At 41.7% G+C, this 22,281-nt stretch overlaps 1 protein-coding gene across 4 annotated transcripts in view; it reads right to left on the bottom strand.

Moving 5' to 3' along the window:
* LOC126106788 (kelch domain-containing protein 2-like) overlaps positions 1-22,281 on the bottom strand; it is a 140,807-nt gene that overhangs the window by 5,482 nt on the left and 113,044 nt on the right. For all 4 annotated transcript variants that reach the window (XM_049913175.1, XM_049913172.1, XM_049913173.1 and 1 more), the window contains one exon: positions 3,771-3,823. In XM_049913175.1, the coding sequence (XP_049769132.1) occupies positions 3,771-3,823 (53 nt within the window). The remainder of the gene's footprint in view (positions 1-3,770; positions 3,824-22,281) is intronic.

Below are 22,281 nucleotides of genomic sequence, written 5' to 3'. Positions count from 1 at the left end.
ATTTTCTTCATAAGTAAGTGGATTTGGATGTCAGTGCCCAGACATAATTTTCATTAAACAGTATGATGCAATTGTCAAACAAAATTATAAAGTTACCTTTGACTACTTGAAGCACAAAATATTTAGTACTTTTGACGTCGGTAGTTAAGTGCGCACCATACTAGTATTGTCGTCGTAAAGTCACCATTTTGATTATCACTAGGAGCAATTTTTTTACTGTCTTTGATTTTTTTTATTTATTACACAAAAGAACTGACAAATACTGAATCAAAGTTTTTAATTAAAAATAATATCTTTTTAGCTTTAATTACTAATCACATGAAAATGAGTTTTTCACAATACATTAAAATTTGGTACATAAAAGAGAACACATCAAGTAGAAAATTAACTACTTTTTTATTTATAGACACTGAGTATACGTAACGTTTCTCATTTAACAATAAGGTGTTTCGTATTTCTGTATCAAACGCTAATTTATTTTCATGCGACTGATAATAAAACTAAATCAAACAATGTAAAATCCAGGATGGAATGTAACAATATTAGGAAGGAAAGTTGCTACTCACCATATAGTGGAGATGCTGAGTCGCGATAGGCACAACAAAAAGATTCATACAATTATAGCTTTCGGCCATTAAGGCCTTTGTCAGCAATAGACACACATACACACATGCAAACGCAACTCGCACACACGTCTGCAGTCTCAGATAACTGAAACCAGTGTGGTTTCAGTTATCTGACACTGGAGATGTCTGTGCAAGTTGCGATTGCGTGTGTGTGTGTGTGTGTGTGTGTGTGTGTGTGTGTGTGTGTGTGTGTGTGTGTGTGTCTACAGCTGACAAAGGCCTTAATGGCCGAAAGCTATAACTGTGTGAATCTTTTTGTTGTGCCTATCCAACTCAGCATCTCCGCTATATGGTGAGTAGCAACTTCCCTTCCTAATATTGATAGTAAAACTAAATAGATTTATCTGAGTTTGAGAACTGCATCCTACTGCTTTAAGAAACTGACATCCTGTTGAACATGAAGAAAATCAAAGACAGCTTGAACTCAAGATCCTCTTGTGAGTACCAGAAAGGGGCAGTAGGCGACAGCTGATATCGTGTCAACACAATTAAGGTTACAAGTTTATAGTTTTGCAACAACAAGTACATACAAATTATGTCTCAAGCACAGGAATTTAAAGAAAGATGAATGCAATCAGAAGATTGGTCACAAACAGATATTCATTAACAATCTGAAACTCGTAATTAGGTCAAGAGGGTGAAGACACAGGGCCTGAAACTTACTGACAGATTAAAGCTGACAAGAGGATATCCCCAGGACTGGTTATCTACACTGAGGTGTAGATTAGGGGACGTTGGGGTTTTAAAAACATTTTCATTGGGTTTTCATAAAATTTAGATATAAGGTACTTGGTAATTAATAATCATTATATGCTTTAATTTCCTGTAATTCTGCTTCATAAATTTTATAAAGTAAGATTACTTCCCCACTTTATAAATCACATTTACTGTGGAACCAGTGGGCAAGAGGTAAAAAGGTTGACTGGTGCTGACGTGGCCCAGTGGTTAATGTCAAATCCCATCAAGTGCTTTGAAATTTTTACTCTAAAATCTTTATTGGAATGACTTTAACCATTAGTTTTAGACAATTAATTGGTTCTCATATATCTTTTTTTACTTCAGATCCTTTGCCATCTCACTTTATTCGCAGCATTAACTTTTTGTATTTGCTCTCATATTTCCGTCTCATCAAATGAAAGATCATTTGGTATCATTGTGCATTTCATTTTAATTATTTTGATTGATTTACCTATCATAATATTTAAATATATTACTCTGAAGCGGTGGCAGGGGAACACATACACTAAAGTATTTAAATTTTTGCAAGCTTTCGGAGCCAGTGGCTCCTTCTTCTGGCAGAAGGGTTGAAGGGGTGGTTTAGGGAAAGGGATAGAGTTCATAAAAGTAACCCAGAACCCCAGGTCAGGGGAAACTTACCAGATGGGATGAGAAGGAAAGTTATTTATATCTGCTATTTCAAAAATGTATTTTTCGTTACGAAATGTATGTTCATTTGAATGGTAGAGACCGTACAAATATTCAAAACATAAATTCTTGTTGCACTATGGAATAAATAACATAGATGAAGATTTAAGTAAAAGAAAGAATAAGAAATGAAACTAAATTCATTCAAAGTAAAGAACAGAAATAATGAATGCAATAACATGGTCAAAAATACAAAATGATAAAACGTAAGAAATTTTTCAAAGGTAATACACAAAAATAATTAAAATCACATCAATAAATATTCAAAAGAGAGCAAATAAAAAGTTAATATGATGATTAAAATGAAACAGTCCAGGATTAGAAATAAAAATTACACTTAAACCAATTAATTTAATAAAAATGATGATCAAGGTAACTTCAATAAAGGGTTAAAAGCATAAATTTCAGAACACCTAATGGGATTCAAACCCACAACATTAAGGACGCCACAACTGTACCTTACCTACTATCCCACTCTGGATAACATTTCGTCGATTCCTCAGGAATGAGGGTCCATTTTGCTGGACAGCTACAGTGTTTGGTACCTGACACTGTAAGCTACACCTCCATACACATAGTCCTTCTTTCTCATCCCGTCTGGTAAGTCTCCCCTGACCAGGAGTTCTGGGTGACTTTTCTGAACTGTACCCCTTTCCCTAAGCCTCCCCTTCAACTCTTCTGCCAGAAGAAGGAGCCACCGGCTCCGAAAGCGTGCAAAAATTTAAATCCTTTAGTGTATGTGTTCCCCTGCCACCGCTTCAGAGTAAATTTTTTATCTATCCATTTATATTATACCACCATATACATGGTTTCACAAAGTTTATTCCAACCTGGGACTTCCTCTTGAGAGTGCCAAATCTGAACTCGAACCCAGAGCCGTGTGTTTTGTGGGCAATGCTCTTACAAGGATGGGATCTGTGTGTCCATCCTGATGTGCACATTTTATAAGCAACTTTAAAATTAGTTTTGGCGATAATTTTTCCCTCACTATTGGACTAACATCCTTTCTGACTACCTTTCCAATGTTCAACTTACAGCAGTGAATATGGCTTGGAGTAAAATAGAGTATACCAGAGACATCCACAGTGGCAGAAACTCTACAGAATAAATGCCAAGTGATGACCGTGTAATTATCTCAGGAACTGGTTTGGGCATAACAAATTGTTCCCATCCAAGTGGTCCCACGAATGCTTTATCATTTTTGTGTATACCTGACCAACTGAGTGAGGAGCTAAATTCTGCAATGATTACTCTCTTGTTAACTGGCAAAACTTTGCAGCATTCTTCATGATGATGTGTCTCCCAGGGGTGTTAATCAACAAGGTATACAAGATCTTTGTGGACTTAAGAAATGAACTGGCAGATTAAAACTGTGCAAATGTTGCCAGCCTGTAGCACAGTTTTAATGTAGCATGATTGAAAGCTTCATTCTGTACACTTTTTTTCCCCCTCACCACTATCCCGATTGTGGGGTAGGGAAACATTAGCTTCTTATGATGTATTTGTGTAAATTTTGATAATAAGAGTCAGGCCGACAAACATATTACTTTCGTTTTGTGTTACACATGGCACTGTATGCGGTCTACCCAACTATATTTACTTTTAGATAGCTGACACATTTAACTATTTCTCGATCTTTTGAAATGATACGTACAGCAAAGTCAGCTTACATACTGCTTTGACTGATGATCAGTGATACCTAAGATGATGTTTTATTACCTGCGCAAAGACTTAGGTGTGAAGTTCAGAAGTATCAGCTCTTCCGCATGATCCTGAAAAAGAATAAAATAACATTTTGCAGTCAGAACTTTAAAACTGGTTCAGGCAACTATGAAAACATTTAAATGCACTATCCCTGCACTCATTGTTTCTATGGGCCATTTTATCCTCAGATTTGACTTACTAACACACTATGAGATATGTTAAAAAAAGTTCCGAACCTCTCGTTTTCCCACATAAACCAAGGAAGTGTGGGAGAGTTCCTTTGGTGGAGATGCCATAGAAACTCAGGATAAAGGAGTCTTACAACTGCCTCAAAGATGCCCACCACATCAGTGGATAGCAAACTGCATTTGGCAGATCCTCAACAAGCTGAAATGACAATGTTGTTGTGGGGAATTCGGCTGCCTGGTACAAGTCTTTTTATCTGGTGTGTGTGTGTGTGTGTGTGTGTGTGTGTGTGTGTGAGAGAGAGAGAGAGAGAGAGAGAGAGAGAGAGGGGGGGGGAGGGAGAGAGAGAGAGAGAGAGAGAGAGAGAGAGAGAGAGAGAGAGAGAGAGAGTCCTGAGTCGAGAAACTCCTCGACCCAGCCCAGGCACGGCAGGTCCGCAGTAACATCAAGGTCCATCACATTGAGTCACACCACAATGCCAAATTGTCACAAAAGAATTCTAATCGGAGATCCTTTGTCACCCTTGTGATACTGTGCGGTGCAAACCACTGGATCAGTGAGCAGCAAAAATTCTGCAGTTCCACCACAAGAACACAACTTACCATTCTGCACATCTGATTCAGAGTTTCATTGCCAAATACAACATTCCTGTGGGTAGTCAAACTCCCTAATTACCCGACATGGCTCCACATGAGTTTTGGCTATTTCCTTAGCTGAAATTGCCTCTGAAAGGAACGCGATTGAAGTTTAATGAAGACACTGTGTGGAATGCTATGGCCAGGCACATCATCATTCCAAATGATGGGTTTCAGAAATGTTTCCAACAACGGTATGAAGGTTATGAGAAGTTTGAGAACTTGCCAAAGAAACTACTTTGAAGAGGATTTGGGCTCTGTACCTCCAAATCATAAATGTATTTCTGCCATCCAAAGGTTCAATATTTTCTGTACACACTTCAATGTTCATCACTTGTTTGCATTACTCTTCCTTCTACAACTTCCACAAACTAATAATATTCAAAACTGAACCTTAATGGAAAATATTTGTGCATCCGTAGTTAAAGAGTTTGACATATTGTTGACACTGACATCACTAAAGACAAATTCAGATTTAGCTAGGCGAGGAAGAAAACTTCTATATGCTGAAGTGCGTGGGTACCTGTCTCAAGGAATCCACTGAAACTGCAATAAATCCTGAGTAGAATGTTTGGACAGGAACTGGAGCTCTGCTCCTCCCAAATACACGCCCACTGCCACAACTGCTGTGCCATCTTGCTCGGTGCCAACTCTCTATGGATTATGGCAGGAGAAAGAGGTGGCTACTGGCACTTCTGTCGGTATTAAATACATGCTTAATGTCATACCCCCATGTCTCTGAACAACTCTGTAGAAGATAATGCAAACTCCCAATTGTCTGGGTGTGGATAATACAGTTTGCAAATTACCTGTTCATAGTTCACCGAAAGCAATATTATAGACAGGGAAGAGGACGTACGAGGGTGTGCCAAAAAGTAATGCCTCTGAATTTTTTATTCTGTTCTCAATATTGACTGAGGTATTACATGTCGGGCATATTACTAGGTCAACTTCCCCACTTACCTGACCCAAGTTGCAACGCTCTGCCGCTAGAGGGCTACAAATTTCAGCATGTAACATGGCAGGGTGTAGCATTAACTATGCTTCTGCATGAGAAAAGGCCTGCTGTGATCAAGTTTCTAACTGCTGACACAAGGAGCACCTTATCCTTCAGAATGACAATGTAAGATCACACACAAGAGCTGTGACATCTGCAACAATTCAACACCTCGGGTTCACTGACATCGATCATCCTCCATACAGTCCCAGGTTGGCTCTATCCAATTATCATCTGCAAGAACTTCTTTGAGCACTTCACTTTGATGATGATGAAACAGTGCAAACACACGTGACATGGCTCCGTCAATGAATTAAAACATTCTAGAGTGACAATATCGACAGACTGGTCTCTAATTGAGAGAAATGTGTTCGTCGACAGGGTGACTATGTTGAGAAATAAATATGTAGACATGAAAAATTAAGATGTAGAACGTTAATAACATTTGTTTCACTTAAAAAGCTTTGGCAGTTATCACACAAAAAGTTCAGAGGAATTACTTATCTGCACAACCTCATAAATGAAGATGAGGTGGGAGATACGATACTGTAAAAGGAATCTGAAAGTGTACTGGAAGACATTAGTTGAAACAAGGCCCCTACAGTAAACAACAACCTTGGGGGAGCCAGTCATAACAAAACTATTCCACCTCTTGTGTAAGATATATGAAGTAGGCAAAATACCCCCATAACCATGAAGAAAATAATTATTCCTATTTTCTATTTCACCTCTTGTGTAAGTTATATGAGGTAGGCAAAATACCCTCATATACACAAAGAAAGTAATTATTCCAATTCCACAGAAGGCAAGAGCTGACGTGTGAATATTACCAACTATTATTAACTAGTAGTTGAATAAATCACACTTGCAAAATACTGACACAGTACCTACAGAAGATTGGGAAAATGTCTAGAAGTCAACCATGGGGAAGAACAGTTTGGGCTTCTGGGGAAATGTAGCAACCTGTGAGGCAATACTGACCCTACAGCTGATCTTGAACAAGGGTTTATGCCACTTGTAGTCTTAGAGAAAGATTTTGACAATGGTGACTGGAATACTCTCTTTCAAATTTTGAAAATAGCAGGGATTTAATACAGGGAACAGGAGGTTATTTACAACTTGTAAGGGTTGATGGACATTAAAGAGGTAGTGAGACAGGGTTGTAGCTTATCCCCAATGATATTCAATCTGCTTAATGAGCATGATGTGAAGGTAACTAGGAGAAATCTGGACAGGGAATTAAAGTTCAGAGAGAAGAAACAGAAACTTTGCTGTTTGTGATGACATTAAAATTGTGTCAGAGACAGCTACAGACTCAAAAGTACAGTTTAATGGAATGGACAATGTCTTGAATTAGATTAGGAAATGATACACTGTACATAATAGACAGGTTTTGCTATTTGGACAGGAAAAAACTGATGATGATTTAAGGAAAGAGTATATAAAATACAAACTGGCAATAACAAGAAAAGCATTTTTGAAAAAGAGGAATTTGTTAACATCTAATACAAATTTAAAAGTTATGTAGTCATTTTTGGAGGTATTTGTCTGGAGTATAGCCTTGTACAGAAGTGAAACATGGATGATAAGCCCTTTAGACAAGAAGAGAATAGAAATCGAGTGGGTAGACAGAATAAATAATTAGAGGGTACCAAATCAATGAGAAAAAAGAAATTTATGGCACAACTGGAATAAAAGAAGGGGTCACTTGGTATAACACATCCTGAGCTGTGAAAGAATTATTAATTTTGTACTGGAGGGAAATGTGGGAGGCATAATTGAAGAGGGAGAACTGAGATGAATGCAGTAAGTAAGTTTAAATGGATGTAAGTTTCAGAAATTATGATGAGATATGGCACAGGATAGAGCTGTGAGGAGAGCCGCACCAAACCACTCTTCTGAATGAAGACCACAATATCACACACGTGACACGTTTTACTGCCAGAAAACACCTATCCCACCATCAGACATTTCTGGTCTCATCTTTCTACAGATAGTTGGGAGACCTCAGCTGTTCGACACAAAATGTCGAATCAAAGCACCTTTAGCCGTTTAAATTTTCAGTTATATTATTTGAACAACCGGTTTCAGTACTACATTATGCCATCTTCAGGCCCACTGACGGACGTGCAAGAAGAACCCCAGGTCCAGTCAAAAGAGGGGCCAGCATTCAATGACTGGTAACCTTGATTTCTGACACAGCGATCCCTTTGATCATCACTTGCTGACAAGTGATGACTGAAAGGATCACTGTGTAAAAAATCTATGGATATAAGTCACTGAATGCTGGCCCCTATTTTGAACGGACCAGAGGTGGGATTCTACCTATACATCTGTCAGGAGGCCTGAAGATGATGTAATGTTGTGCTAAAACTGGTTGTTAAAATAATATAACTGGAAATTTAAATGGCTGAAGGTGTTTTGATCTCTGAAATTTTTTCCGTTGCTTCTCATTTGATCTTCAGCTACGTGCAGGAAGTCTACCCTTGTAATAAGTTCACTGCCAATTTCCTGTCTATATGATTGCCTTTCCCCTAGGAGCTAAAGGTCAGTAGTTTCTGGCGAGTAATGTTTATGTAAAGCAGAGTTTTGTAAATAGCAGTTTCCAGTAAAAACATAAGCATTTTGGATTATATACGTTTTTCTGGTCATCCATGTGATTTTGGGTCCACATTAGCCTACATAATTGACAGTTTGCTGTACTTCTATATTCTAGGAACTGCTTCCCTGTGACATCTATATGCACAGATGGCTAAACATCCCCAGGTGGGGCCTCCCAACCAATAATGAATGCCATCCAATAATTTAATTTTTTTTAATGCATCACTTGTTACTCTTCTTCCACTGCCGTTAAATTTGATATTACGAATATATTACCATACATGTCTTCCCACCCAACTTTTCTCCTCCTTTCCATCAATTTCTTGTGTGCTGATGAAACAGGGTTCTTACATTAGTAGAAGAAAGCAGCAAGAGGCAATGACGGAAGTTACAATGGACCAAAATTTTCTTAAGGGTATAAGTAAGAAAGAACCTGCAACACATTTAACATAGAAATGTTTTAACATTTTCATTGCATTTCTGTTACTAAATTCATTGCCCATAAAGTCAAAAACTTCCGATTCATTTGCCATTCATGTGTGTTTTGGAATCAAAGCACAGTGACAAAACTATCACAATCTGACCATAATTTAAAAATGATCAGTACAAATTAAATGTCATGTAGTTTCCATGGACTGAGAAAAGAGTAACATGTAATATAACTACTCTGACTAAATTTTGTTTCAGGAGCACATATCCCCGATATAACGCAGTTTGTATACCAACAAAATTTTATCAATAAAAACCAAGTTGCTACACTCTTCATTATATGATAAAAATTGTTGTATTGTTTTGCTCAAATCCAACACACTCTTCCGAATGTCTTGAAAATAATACACTATACTGCACAACCTGTTCTGGAAAATTTCAGAAACTGAATACACTATAAATTCTATAACTGTATTTAAGTCCCATAAAAATTTTCAAAACACTATTATCTCTTCAATGTTTCACTACTACTGGGTCTCTAAATCTCTACACAGATTAGCATTAATTACAATTTTTGCATATAGCATTTCATTCTTTCATAACACACTGCGTACGGCCCATGTAGATTTACGTATTTCCGCATCCAATTGTTGTGGACGGATCATGTAAATTTATGTTTTTTGTTCTGTGCTCATTTTCTGAGACTTGTTGCTTATGCCAGTAATTATTTCAATTTAACAAAAGGTTATATATGAATTGGAGGGTTCAGTGCAGCAAACAACAGTACAAACTTATTTTTATCTTACGTTTTACTGCCAACAATCAGTGCTGCGAATGAGCCAGTAATGTAGTTGTTGCCTTGTGTGGTATGGCACGTAAACAGTTAACAGAAGGTGAGTTCTTAATGAACTGTTTGCAGGCAATTGTTCTAATGTTCCAAGTGATTCAGATGATGTTACTGATAATGGTAGTGGAATTGAAGAAGAAAACAACATGCCTATAATCAACCAAAGTGAGGTAATTGTGAACAATTTAGATGATGAAGCTTCCGACAGTGAAAGTTGGCTGAACAACAACAAGATCACTATCTTAGAAATGGTTAGAGGCATTCAAGGTGAAAAGAGCCTACGCACTGAGCTCAATAACGTTGTAAGCACTGTGGAATTATTTCTAGGGGATATACAGTTCGATCAGACGTCGACACAATCAAACTTTTATTACATACAAAACAAAAACCATTACAAAGACTCTCCTACGTCCCCCAAATTTACGAATGTCATTGCAATTTACCTGGAAAAATTTGTGGGTGTGATTATCTTGATGGGGCAAATAAAAAAGATTATCTGAAGCACTATTGGTCACCAGATCCTCTAATAGACACACCGAGTTTTGGCAAGCTAACAAGCAGAAATCTATTTGAGCAGATCTGGAAATTGTAGCATTTCAATGACAATTACTTAGAGAGGGGTCAGAAAAACATACTCTACAAAAGTGAACATGTGCCTACTGATGAAGTAATGATACCACGGAGAGGGCAGCTTCGTTTCTGGACATAAAATCCTGGAAAACTTATCAGATATGGTTTGCTTGTCGTATTGTTTTTCGAAAGTGTAAGTGGATGTATCTCCGATCTAGAAATATACACTGGGGAAGGAAAAAAGTTTCAAGACACTATTCTCTCTGTACTTTCACCACTTCTTGGCATGTGTAACTATATTTATCAAGACAATTATTATGACTGTATAATTATTGCCAAAATGCTGCTAGAAAGGAAAACAAGAATTTGTGGTACAATATGAACCATTTTGTGAAGTACCATTACATAAAGGCTTGTGTTTACAGAGGTACCACACCCTTCAAGGATATTACAACATTATAGAAACATGTCTGCCAAGTTTAATCAGCTTCAGACACCATTAAGTGCAGCTACATTCAAATAAGGGAGGCACGCTCATTTCACGCATGTCTTACGAAAATCGCTAGGAACTGCAACAATAACTGAGGCATGGCAGCAGGTATGCATGTGTTAAGTTATTAACACAGCTACTATAGCATAGAATAAAGTCAACAGTGAAAGGCTTACATATATTCCTGGCAAGTCTGTTAAAGTCATTTAACATTTTTGTCAAAAACTGTTCGTCCAGTTGCTATTCCTGTAGTGTTCATTTCTTGAAAACATAATATTTACTTCAATGTATAATAACAATAATAAATAATAATAAAACATAGTTTAGAATAACATTTGGTCTAAAATATTTTCCCAACACATCTGATCTCGCCCTATTAGTATGAAGCTTTATTTATTTAAATAAATAAGCTACATTCACACCCAATACAACAGGATATGGCATTAGTGACATGTTGCTGCTGTTGTGGCCAGCATGAAATATTTTTTGCATAGATGTGAAAATTTTATGTTAATTATTTTTGTATTATTTTTGTGACAGAATATAATGTGGGTACATAAGTTGTGATCTAGGCAGTTTCTTTCATAAAACTTTACTGAGGTGTAACATGTTTGTTGGGAATTGTGGAAGAATTTGTACTGTGGAGCTGCAGAAAGGTGGTGTAAAAATTGCAAGAGTGCACAAACTGGGAATTGAATAGGTAGTTGGTTGGTTTGTTTAAAAGAGGGGGTGGGGGTGGGGGTGGGACCAAACTGCTAGATCATTGGTCCCTCGTTCCGATTAAAATAATTCCACAAGGGTGAGAGTAAAATAATCGAGACATACAAAACACAGCTGGAAGAAAGGAGAACACCACAAGAACGACAGAAGGGCAAAAAACATGTAGAAGAGATCGAAACAAAAGAGAAGATTACCATGGTTGGCTGACCATGAGAATAAAAAGGAGAAACCAGCCACTCTGCAACACATTAAAACCTCCACCCTAAAAGAACTAGGGTGGAGAACACAGAGGGACAAAGGACACGCACTAAAACTTAAATCAAATCATAAAACCCACTCTCACGAATAAAGCGTAAAACTAAAGCTGCTGCTGAGGCATTGTCACCAAACACCGAAGGTAGGGTGCTGGGAAAGTTAACAGTCCGCTGTAGAGTGGCTAAAAGTGGGCAGTCTAGCAAGAGGTGGATGACATTCATTTGTGAGCCACAGCGACACCGAGGTAGGTCCTCACGACTGAGGAGGTAACCACGCATTAGCTACGTATGGCCAATGTGGAGCTAGCAGAGGACAACTGATTCCCTGTGAGAGGAGCACATGGAAGACTTCCACACATTCGTAGTCTCCTTAATGACACACAGTTTATTGTGTGTACTGTTATGCCATTCTGTCTCCCAAAGCCAAAAAACCCTGAGGCGTACGACAGAACGCAGGTCAGTTTTGGAGATGCCCATCTCCAGAAGTAGTTTGTGCGTATCCTGTTTGGTCAGCCTGTCAGCAAGTTCATTGCCTGGTATTCTGACAAGTCCTGAGGTCCACACAAACACCACTGAACGATGGGACCGTTCCAGGATATAGATGGACTCCTGAATGGACGCTACCAAAGGATGGCAAGAGTAGCACTGGTCGATAGCTTGTAGGCTGCTCAAGGAGTCAGTACACAGGAGAAATGACTTGCCAGGGCATGAGCGGACGTACTCAAAAGCATGAGATATGGCCGCCAGCTCTGCAGCGAAAACACTGCAGCCATCTGGCAAAGAGTGCTGTTCGATATATCCTCCATGAACTTACGCAAAGCCTATGTGACCATCAGCCATCGAGCCGTTGGTGTAAACCACTTCATGGCCTCGGTACATGTCGAGAATCTAGAGGAAGTGATAGCGGAGAGCCGCAGGGTTAATGGAGTCCTTAGGGCCATGCGAAGGTCCAGAAGAATCTGCGGCCTAGGTGTTTACTGTGGAGGAGTACATGAACGGACCTCAAGGAGTGGTGGTAATGGGAAGGACTCGGGGCTACCGATGCAGGAGATGAACCACCATGGTTGGGAAAAGGAGATGTTAATTCGGATGTGCAGAAGAACTATGAACATGTCGAGCAGTTGTGCATGCCTAACCTTCAATGGAGGGAATCTGGTCTGCACCAGGACACTGGTCACCGGACTCATTCTAAAAGCTCCCGTCGCTAGGAGAATGCCACTGTGGTGCACTGGGTCAAGTATACGCAACGCTGAGGGTGCCGCCGAACCGTAAACCAGACTCCCACAGTCAAGGCATGACTGAACAAGGGCTCTGTAGGACTGCAGCAGTGTAGAGTGAGCTGCACCCCAGTTGGTGTTGCTCAGGCAGCGGAGGGCATTGAGGTGCTGCTAGCACTTCCGCTTAAGCTGACGAAGGTGAGGTAGCAAAGTCAATCGGGTGTCGAAAACCAGTCCTAAGAATCGATATGTCTGCACTACAGTGAGTGGATTGTCATGAAGGTAAAGTTCTGGTTCAGGATGAACGGTGCGACGCTGACAGAAATGCATGACATATGACTTAGTGGCTGAAAACTGAAAGCCGTGGTCTAGAGCCCATGACTGCACCTTGAGAATGGCTCCCTGTAGGCACTGCTTGGCAACACCAGTACTAGAGGAGCAATACGAGATGCAGAAGTCATCTGCATACAGAGAAGATGAGACCAACAGCCCTACAGCTGCTGCTAGACCGTTAACAGCCACTAAAAATAGACACACACTCAATACGGAGCCCTGTTCGGAGCCCTGTGGAACACCATTCTCCTGAATACAAGGGGAACTACGGGAGGCACTGACTTGGACATAGAAAGTACAGAGCGACAGGAAGTTCTGGATAAAAAGTGGGGGCAGGCTCCGGAGACCCCACTCATACAATGTGGCAAGGATATGATGTCGCCAGATCGTGTCGTATGCTTTATGTAAGTAAAAAAAAAATGGCAACCAGATGTTGGCATCTGGAAAAAGCTGTTCGGATGGCGGTCTCAAGGGACACAAGATTATCAGTGGTAGAGCGACCCTGGTGGAAGCCGCCCTGACATGGAGCCAGTAGGTCACGTGACTCCAGGACCCAACCCAACCTTCGATACACCATACGTTCCAGCAGCTTACAAAGAAAGTTGGTGAGGCTGATGGTCCAGTAGCTATTCACATCAAGTGTGTTTTGACCAGGTTTGAGCACCGGAATGCCGGTGCTCTCCCGCCATTGCAATGGAAAGGCGCCATCGCACCAGGTCCGGTTGAAGATGACGAAGATATATCACTTGAAGTCAGACAAGAGATGTTTAATCATCTGACTATGGATCCAATCCAGCCCAGGAGCTGTGTCAGGGCAATGTGCAAGGGCACTGAGAAGCTTCCAACTTTGTAAATGGGGCGTTATAGTGTTCACTGTGGCATGTAGTGAACGAGAGGACTTTTCTTTCCATCCGCCATTTCAGGGTGTGAAAGGCTGGGGGATAGTTCTGACACAGAGGCTCGAGCAAAGTGCTCGGCAATAGCATTTGCATCAGTAGATAACACACCACTGATGTTAATGCCAGGGACACCTGCTGGGGTCTGGTACCGAAAATGACGTTTGATTGTCGTCCAGACTTGGAAGGTGACGTATGACACCTAATGGTCGACAGTACCTCTCCCAACATTCCTATTTCCGTCGTTTTATAAGCTGACGAACGTGGGCACAGAGCCGTTTTGAGGCTATTATGTGTGCTAGAGAAGGGTGCCGCTTATGTCTCTGTAGAGCTCGCCAACTCTCTTTAACTGCCTCAGTGATTTCCGGCGACCACCAAGGGACTGTCTTTCACCGGGGGCATCCTAAAGAATGAGAGCTCGCATGTTCCGCCGCAGAAACGATCACTGTAGTGACCTGCTCAATGACAACATCAATGGCACCATGTGGGGGAGATTCAATGGTGACAGCAGAGGTAAAGGCTACCCAGTCTGCCTTAGCCCATCTGGATAGTCGTCCGTGGGTATGATGCCGGGGGAGTGACAGGAAGATGGGGAAGTGGTCACTACCACTAGGTCCTTAGCGGCACCAGAATCTCCACTTCATCCTTAGACACAGAGTTTGTAGGTAGTGTTGGTGTGTGTGCGCCACTGCAGGGCCTTGGTTCTTAGGGTCATTTTCTTTTTAGGTTTCTCTCGCTGCTCCTTAAATTTGTCTGGCTGGGAGGGCTTCACTGATTCAGTCTCAGGGGTTGAGGAGGACCGTAAAGCCCTACGACCAGCTACCTGTGGTTGCTGGAATGGCAGTTGTCAGCTTTGCCATTGGTAGGAACCTGGGAAGGGAGTGACCCAAAGGATCCCTTCCTGGAGAGACGAGCCGAAGAAGACATACGCTCCTCTAGCTGAGAAGTGGGCACTGACATCCCTGATGGTTTGGGGGGGGGGGGGGGGGTTGTTGCTCCTGAAGTAGGCTGTGCAGGAGCAACAGGAAGGCAAGTGCCCCCCCCCCCCCCCCCCCAAAATCAAGGAGGCAGGTGGAGTCTTGATGGCTCTGAGAGCCAGCAGCTCTATGTGGCAGAACCGTTGTCATAGCAGCGGCGTAGGTTGATGTCATATGCACAGGATGTAGCCTCTCATATTTTCTCTAAGCCTCAGTGTAGGTCAGTCGGTCCATGGTCTTGTATTCCATTATTTTTGTTTCTTTCTGGAGAATCCTGCCAGTCTGGCGACCAAGGCGAACGGTGCTCTCCGTAGCTGACACAGATGGGAGGCGGGGCACAGGGAGTACTGGGATGTGAAGGACATCCACAATCCCGACATGTGATGCTGGAAGTACAGCAGGAAGACCTACGCTTCTAGCACTTAAAGCATCGCATTGGGGGTGGGATATATGGCTTTACATCACAGTGGTAGACCATCACCTTGACCTTCTTGGGTAATGTGTCGGCAACCTGATTATCTCTTGGACCCCGGTGGATGCACCAGACGAAATGGACACCTTGCCGCTCTAAATTGGCGTGCAGCTCATCATCAGACTGCAAAAGAAGGTCCCTGTGAAATAAGATACCCTGGACCATATTTAACCTCCTATGGGGTGTGAGGGAAACAGAAACATCCCCCAGCTTGACACAGGCTAGTAGTGCCTGTGACTGGGCAGAGGATGCTGTTTTGATAAAGACTGACCCTGACTGCATTTTGGACAAGCCCTCCTTCTCACCAAACTTGTCTTCTAAATGCTCCACAAGAAACTGAGGTTTCATTGACAAGAAAGATACCCCATCAACACTCGTACGTACGAGGTACCGGGGTAAATAAGCTTCGCAGCCATCCTTAGCCTGGTGTTCCTCACATGGTGTGGCCTGGAGGGGGGGGGGGGGGCATTTTGGGGTCATATTTCTTAGCACTGAAGTTAGACCTTGATCACTTAGAGACTGTTGGTGTCTGACCACCAGCAAGAGATGACATACTACGCTTCATGGCGTGTCATCTGCCCTGATGCCACCCACTCCGACCAGGGGTCCTCCCCATGGGCGTCACCCAGCTGCAGCAAAGGCCACCTGGCAGGGAGGCATCAGCAAAGCGTTCCCTGTGCGGTCAGGGGGCTACAACAAACAGGGTACATGGCGGTCCCACCACATCACACTGGATACCGTGCTGGATATCAGGCGCAAACAAGCTAAGAAGTCCATTTTCATTGACAGTGCAGAAAGCGATACTGCAAAGAGGATGGAGGTATACGCACCCAGGAGGGTGACCTCGCCCAACAGCTGGAGCATGAGCGAAGTGCAGATCCACGTCAACGAAGGAAGGGAAAGGTCTCAGCGCATGATGGACACTATGCACCATGTAAGGCGCCCTCCCCCAATTGGCTCATTCTTTGGGAAAATTTTGAAAAATGGAGGTCAAATCCTACAGGGGACCATCACATAAAGGCTGAAACATGTGAGACTCCTTTTAGTCACCTCTTATGGCAGGCAAAATACATCAGGCCTATTCTACCCCCAGACTCACAGGGGGAAATTTAATAGGTAATGGAAAAAAATATGACAGGTACAAAATCTCTGGGAAACATCCACCAAAAAACCCAAGTTAGCAGAAATTGCTGTGGTGTGTAGAGATCAGTACTGGAACAAATAGAACAGGAGTTTGTTACTAAGGGAGTTATCTCTATAAGGCAAGAAGAGACTAAAAGGTTGGCCCAACACAGCAGTGTGTAATGTCGGCTAATCATCAATGGTAATTTCAACTAAACAGTGATAAGCTATAATAACTGCTCACAAAACATCAATGTTAAATAAAGGATCTACGACAGAACGGCATAAAACACAACATACAAACACATCATTTATCATATTTATTAATCAAATGGTTCAAATGGCTCTGAGCACTATGCGACTTAACTTCTGAGGTCATCAGTCGCCTATAACTTAGAACTAATTAAACCTAACTAACCTAAGGACATCACACACATCCATGCCCGAGGCAGGATTCGAACCTGTGACCGTAGCGGTTGCGCGGTTCCGGACTGAAGGCCTAGAACCGCTCGGCCACACCGGCCGGCGTTTATTAATCAATAAACATAACAAGAACAAAGATTATGTATCCCACAACTATCTGTCAATAGACTGTAACAAAAACATTTTCAACAGATGATTTCCCTTCAATCTATTAGTTGTTGATAGCGAACACATCCCACTTTTGAGAACAGTCTTTAATAAGCCGATGATGGGGCTATCCAAATCAAATACTTAATTTGCAACGTTTAGCAGCTTTGGGTAGGTAGTCCCAATGATACTCCTAATGGATCTTGTTCAAGGTGTAGGAGATGAATGTTTCAACTTGTTTGTTGCTCATCTTCACTGGAAGTCATTTCAATAGCTGCATGAAAATTGTTTAAAGATTTTGACTGCCTTCAAACTGCAGCATGAACGGATTATATATAATGGTCTCAGTTGGCTTTAAGGATTTTCGATTTCTGAACTCTGTTACGGTGTTACATTTCAGTCTCTCCAGTAGTCTGTATTGATTGCATACCTGATATTTTGATACTAAACATACCACTTACAAGGATTACTTTACTGCTGGCAACAAATTTTCTACACAAATTCCACAAGCAGTAAAGTTTGCAACTGCAGAATGTCACAACCATCTCCAGCTGTTTGCATTGGTGGTGCACTAACATGGTATTTAATGACATCTCTGGACACAGCTGCAAAACTCCTTCAACCATATAATACGTCGAATTCCACTTACTGAATACGTCTTGAATTAGTTTGAGGTCTGATCCTTTTCTTAGCTCATCACCTGCTACTATATTTTATATAAACCACATTACAACCCTTTTCACAGAAGTAATTTACCAGTCTTTTCAACAGACGTTTTTGCTACCAAATTGAACACGCAGGAGAAACACGATATATGACTTTCTTCCAAATGATATTTCTATTCCTTTAACCACAGGACTGATGATGCTACGAGACACTATCACATAATGATTCGTTCAAAAAAAAGATTGACAATTGGTTAAAAGTACTCTACATTTTCGCCGACACTGGAAGTCAATATTTTGCCTTCTACATCGACATTAAAATGTAAAAAGACTTCAGTACAGAATTTAAAATATCGACGTCTAAACTCCTGACATCAATATTTTGAAAATACTGTCAGTTGTCGAATACCCCAGACTGACATAGGAAGAGATCGAAAATGACTGTAAACAGAACAAAACAGTGACGAAGACGCAAATAGACACGAGGCGAGAAGTCCGGCGGCACCTTGAGCTTGATGCGGGTGTAGTAGTGCGGCTGTGTGAGCCCCGAGTGCACGAGCAGCTGCCCCTCCCCGGTGCAGCAGGCCCCGTGCCAGCAGCGGGGCTCCCCGTGGTCGTACGGCAGCACCACCTCCGTCCACTTCAGCTCCCACTCCTCCCCCGTCTCGCCGACATCGAGCATCCAGCAGTCGTCTGCTCGCACAAACGCCACACGTTCACACTGCTAGCTCTGTCACTGGCACTGATCTTCCCGGGCACAGTTTCCATTTACCCGCTTCTTCCAATTGAATATCCTTCAATTTGGTGGGTGGGGGGAGGGGACAGTGTATTACTGGCAAGTCAGAAACCGAGCTACAAAAGTGAGGTGCCCGTATTGTTTTGTCCTGTCGCTCTTACAATGGAACAGTGCTCTGACAACTACCAATATTCACTGAATGAAAATAGTGAGAGAGACCCAATAAACTGTAATTTCCCTTCCCCTATATTCGTCATTTTTCCCTCTATTTGTACAGTAATCCAAAAATAGTTTGATGACGAATGTACGCCCCAACACTTTTAATGCACTGTGTATAGACATTAAGATACACACCACACTTATGTCACAAAATGTACTCCGATGCAGTTAGTAAAAAATACAGAGCTTCCCGTATCGCTGGAAGGAGCACGTCTGCCATGGCTCTGCACAGTGTTGGTTTATCTAGTGTTCACACTTTGGCACTCAGTCATTGCACACCTCTGACTGGTATCCTTGTACTAACCAGACAGTGTTAAATAAGGCATGCAACATGTCCGAGCACTTCTGGCCAGAAGAATGGGGCATATACACATGTGCTGTTTAGTTGAATCTTCTGCCAATTAAATTCACTTACCGTGTTTTCTTAAATACAATGAGAGTATGAACGAAAGCATAGAAAATATTGCTATTCCTCATTTGCTTCCAATTAAGAAGTGAGGAACTGTTGGATTCTTCCTTTTACTATTTTATAGCAATATCAATATCACTAACCACAAAATATTGACTAGAGAGATTTCATGTGTCATGATTCACTTACTTACTTGATTTTTATCCTCAATACATACATCAGGATGGCATTCCTATTCTCTTTTTTACCATCTAAGAAAGGGCCTAGGAGACTGGCCCTCATTGCTTTTCTTCATATAGGATTTGAAGGTTAGCACCCAGACAAATTTCCTAAAGCAATACAAAGCAATTCAAAAAGCCAAAGATAGCCGAGTCCTGGTTTGAATCTTGCAAGGGGGCATATTTTTTTTTATTTTCATTGAAATCCCATAATTATTATGAAATGGAAACACTAGTTAACAAGTACTGAATCTCATTTTTTTAATAACATGTTTACATTTTTAATTACTCATCACTTGAATATGTAAGCCATCATCATCATCCCCCCTCCCCAATCCAACATCTGGTCGGATTGGGGTATCAATGGTATTTCGCCACTTCACTCAGTCTTTCCACCATTCTTCTTCCACAATTTGGTTCCATAGCAGGTTTCTCCTCCTTAAACTCATCTTTATTGTATCAATCCATCTTGTTCTCGGTCTTCCTCTTGGCCTCTTGCCCTCAATCTTGAACTCCATCATACTTCTTGGTATTCTTCCCTCTCCCATCCTCTTCACCTGCCCAAACCATTTCAATCTATTCTTTTCAATTTTCCCAGTCAACTTCTCCACTCAATTTTCTCCCTAACATCCTCATTTTTCACTCTGTCTCTGCTTGTCTTCCCTAGCATACTTCTCAGAAACTTTATTTCACTAGCTTGTATCCTACTCTCCTCTCTTCTAGTCATAGTCCAAGTCTCTGAGCCGTAAATTAGTATGGGTGTGAAGTAACTCTTGTATAGCACCAGCTTGCACCTCATTGGCACTTCCCTTCCCCACACCAAGCCCCTCACACACTGGTAAAATCTACTACTCTGTTGTATTCTTTTGCTAATTTCTGTCTCCAAATGAGCTTTCTCCATTATTACACTTCCCAAATATTTATAGTTGTCCACTATTTCAATATCCCGTCCCTTAATATGAGTTTGTCCCTTGCCCTCTCTTTCCCCTCTGATTACCACCATGGTCTTGCTTTCCTCCAGACTAAATTTTATTCCACACTTCTCAACCTTATCATTTAGGATGTCTATTTGTTTTTGTACCCCCTTACTGCTTGTTCCCCACACCACGAATAGAAACAACTTCATCCCCCTTCCTCTATGGGCTTCTTTGGCCTCTTTGACTATTTCATCCATCACTATTATAAATAGTAGTGGTGATTTCACACTACCTCGTCTTAGTTCCGTATCATTCTTAAACCATTCAGTTCTTCCAAATGGTGTCACAACTAGAGCTTTTGTCATAAATTGCCTGGATGGCTTCAAGTGACTCTTCCAACTCCTTTTCTCTTCAAGGTTGCCCATACCTTTTCCTTGGGAACACTGTGATATGCTTTCAATGGGTTGAGAAATGTCATCACCAGATCTTTCCCATACTCCCAATGTCTTCCCATCAACTGTCTCATACTAAAGATTGGGTCCACTGTTGATCTACCATGACAAAAGCCATACTGCTCATCTTCTAACTGCCCTTCCACTTTTTCCCTCACTCTTCTTTCCAGTATCCTCTCCATTATTTTTGCTACTTGGGATATGAGTGTGATCCCTCGATAGTTGTCACATACTTTCCTGTAACCCTTCTTGAAAACTGGGGTTATTATTCCCTTTCCCAATTCTTCAGGTACACGTTTTTGGGTCCAAATCTTATTAGTCTATATAGCCACTGTAGCCCAACTGGTCCAGCTGCCTTTATCATCTCCACAGTAATTTCATCTATCCCAGGTGCCTTTCCTGTTTTCATTTTTCTGAGAGCTAGTTCCACTTCTAACATCATTATATCTTCCTCTTCTTCCAGACCCCTGCCCCCCTCCCGTACTTCTATTCCCCTTCCATTGCTGTTCTTCACATTTAGTACACTACAGGCCATTAAAATTGCTACACCACGAAGATGACGAGCTACAGACGCGAAATTTAACCAACAGGAAGAAGATGCTGTGATATGCAAATGATTAGCTTTTCAGAGCATTCACACAAGGTTGGCGGCGGTGGCAACACCTACCATGTGCTGACATGAGGAAAGTTTCCAACCAATTTCTCATACACAAACAGCACTTGACTGGCGTTGCCTGGTGAAACGTTGTTGTGATGCCTCGTGTAAGGAGGAGAAATGCGTACCATTACGTTTCCTCTCGTTGGTCAAGATCCAATGACTGTTAGCAGAATATGGAATCGGTGGGTTCAGGAGAGTAATATGGAACACCGCGCTGGATCCCAACGGCCTCGTATCACTAGCAGTCGAGATGACAGGTATCTTATCTGCATGGCTGTAATGGATCGTGCAGCCACGTCTCGAATCCTGAGTCAACAGATAGGGATGTTTGCAAGACAACAACCATCTGCACGAACAGTTCGACGATGTTTGCAGCAGCATGGACAATCAGCTCAGAGACCATGGCTGCGGTTACCCTTGACGCTGCATCGCAGACAGGAGCGCCTGCGATGGTGTACTCAACGACAAACCTGGGGGCACGAATGGCAAAACGTCATTTTTTCGGATGAATCCAGGATCTGTTTACAGCCTCACGATGGTTGCATCCATGTTTGGCGACATTTCGGTGAACGCACATTGGAACCGTGTATTCGTCATTGCCGCCATACTGGCGTATCACCCGGCGTGATGGTATGGGGTGCCACTGGTTACATGTGTCGCCCACCTCTTGTTCGCACTGATAGTACTTACATTTCAGATGTGTTATGACCCGTGGTTCTACCCTTCATTCGATCCCTGCAAAAGCCTACATTTCAGCAGGATAATGCATGACCCCATGTTGCAGGTCCTGTACTGGCCTTTCTGGATACAGAAAATGTTCGACTGCTGCCCTGGCCAGCACATTCTCCAGATCTCTCACCAACTGAATACGTCTGGTCAATGGTGGCTGAGCAACTGGCTCGTCACAATACGCCAGTCACTATTCTTGATGAACTG

This window comes from Schistocerca cancellata, chromosome 10 (genome assembly GCF_023864275.1).
Source record: "Schistocerca cancellata isolate TAMUIC-IGC-003103 chromosome 10, iqSchCanc2.1, whole genome shotgun sequence".
In the NCBI taxonomy this organism is placed as follows: Eukaryota; Metazoa; Arthropoda; class Insecta; order Orthoptera; family Acrididae; genus Schistocerca; species Schistocerca cancellata.
This window is presented reverse-complemented; position numbering and strand designations above follow the sequence as displayed.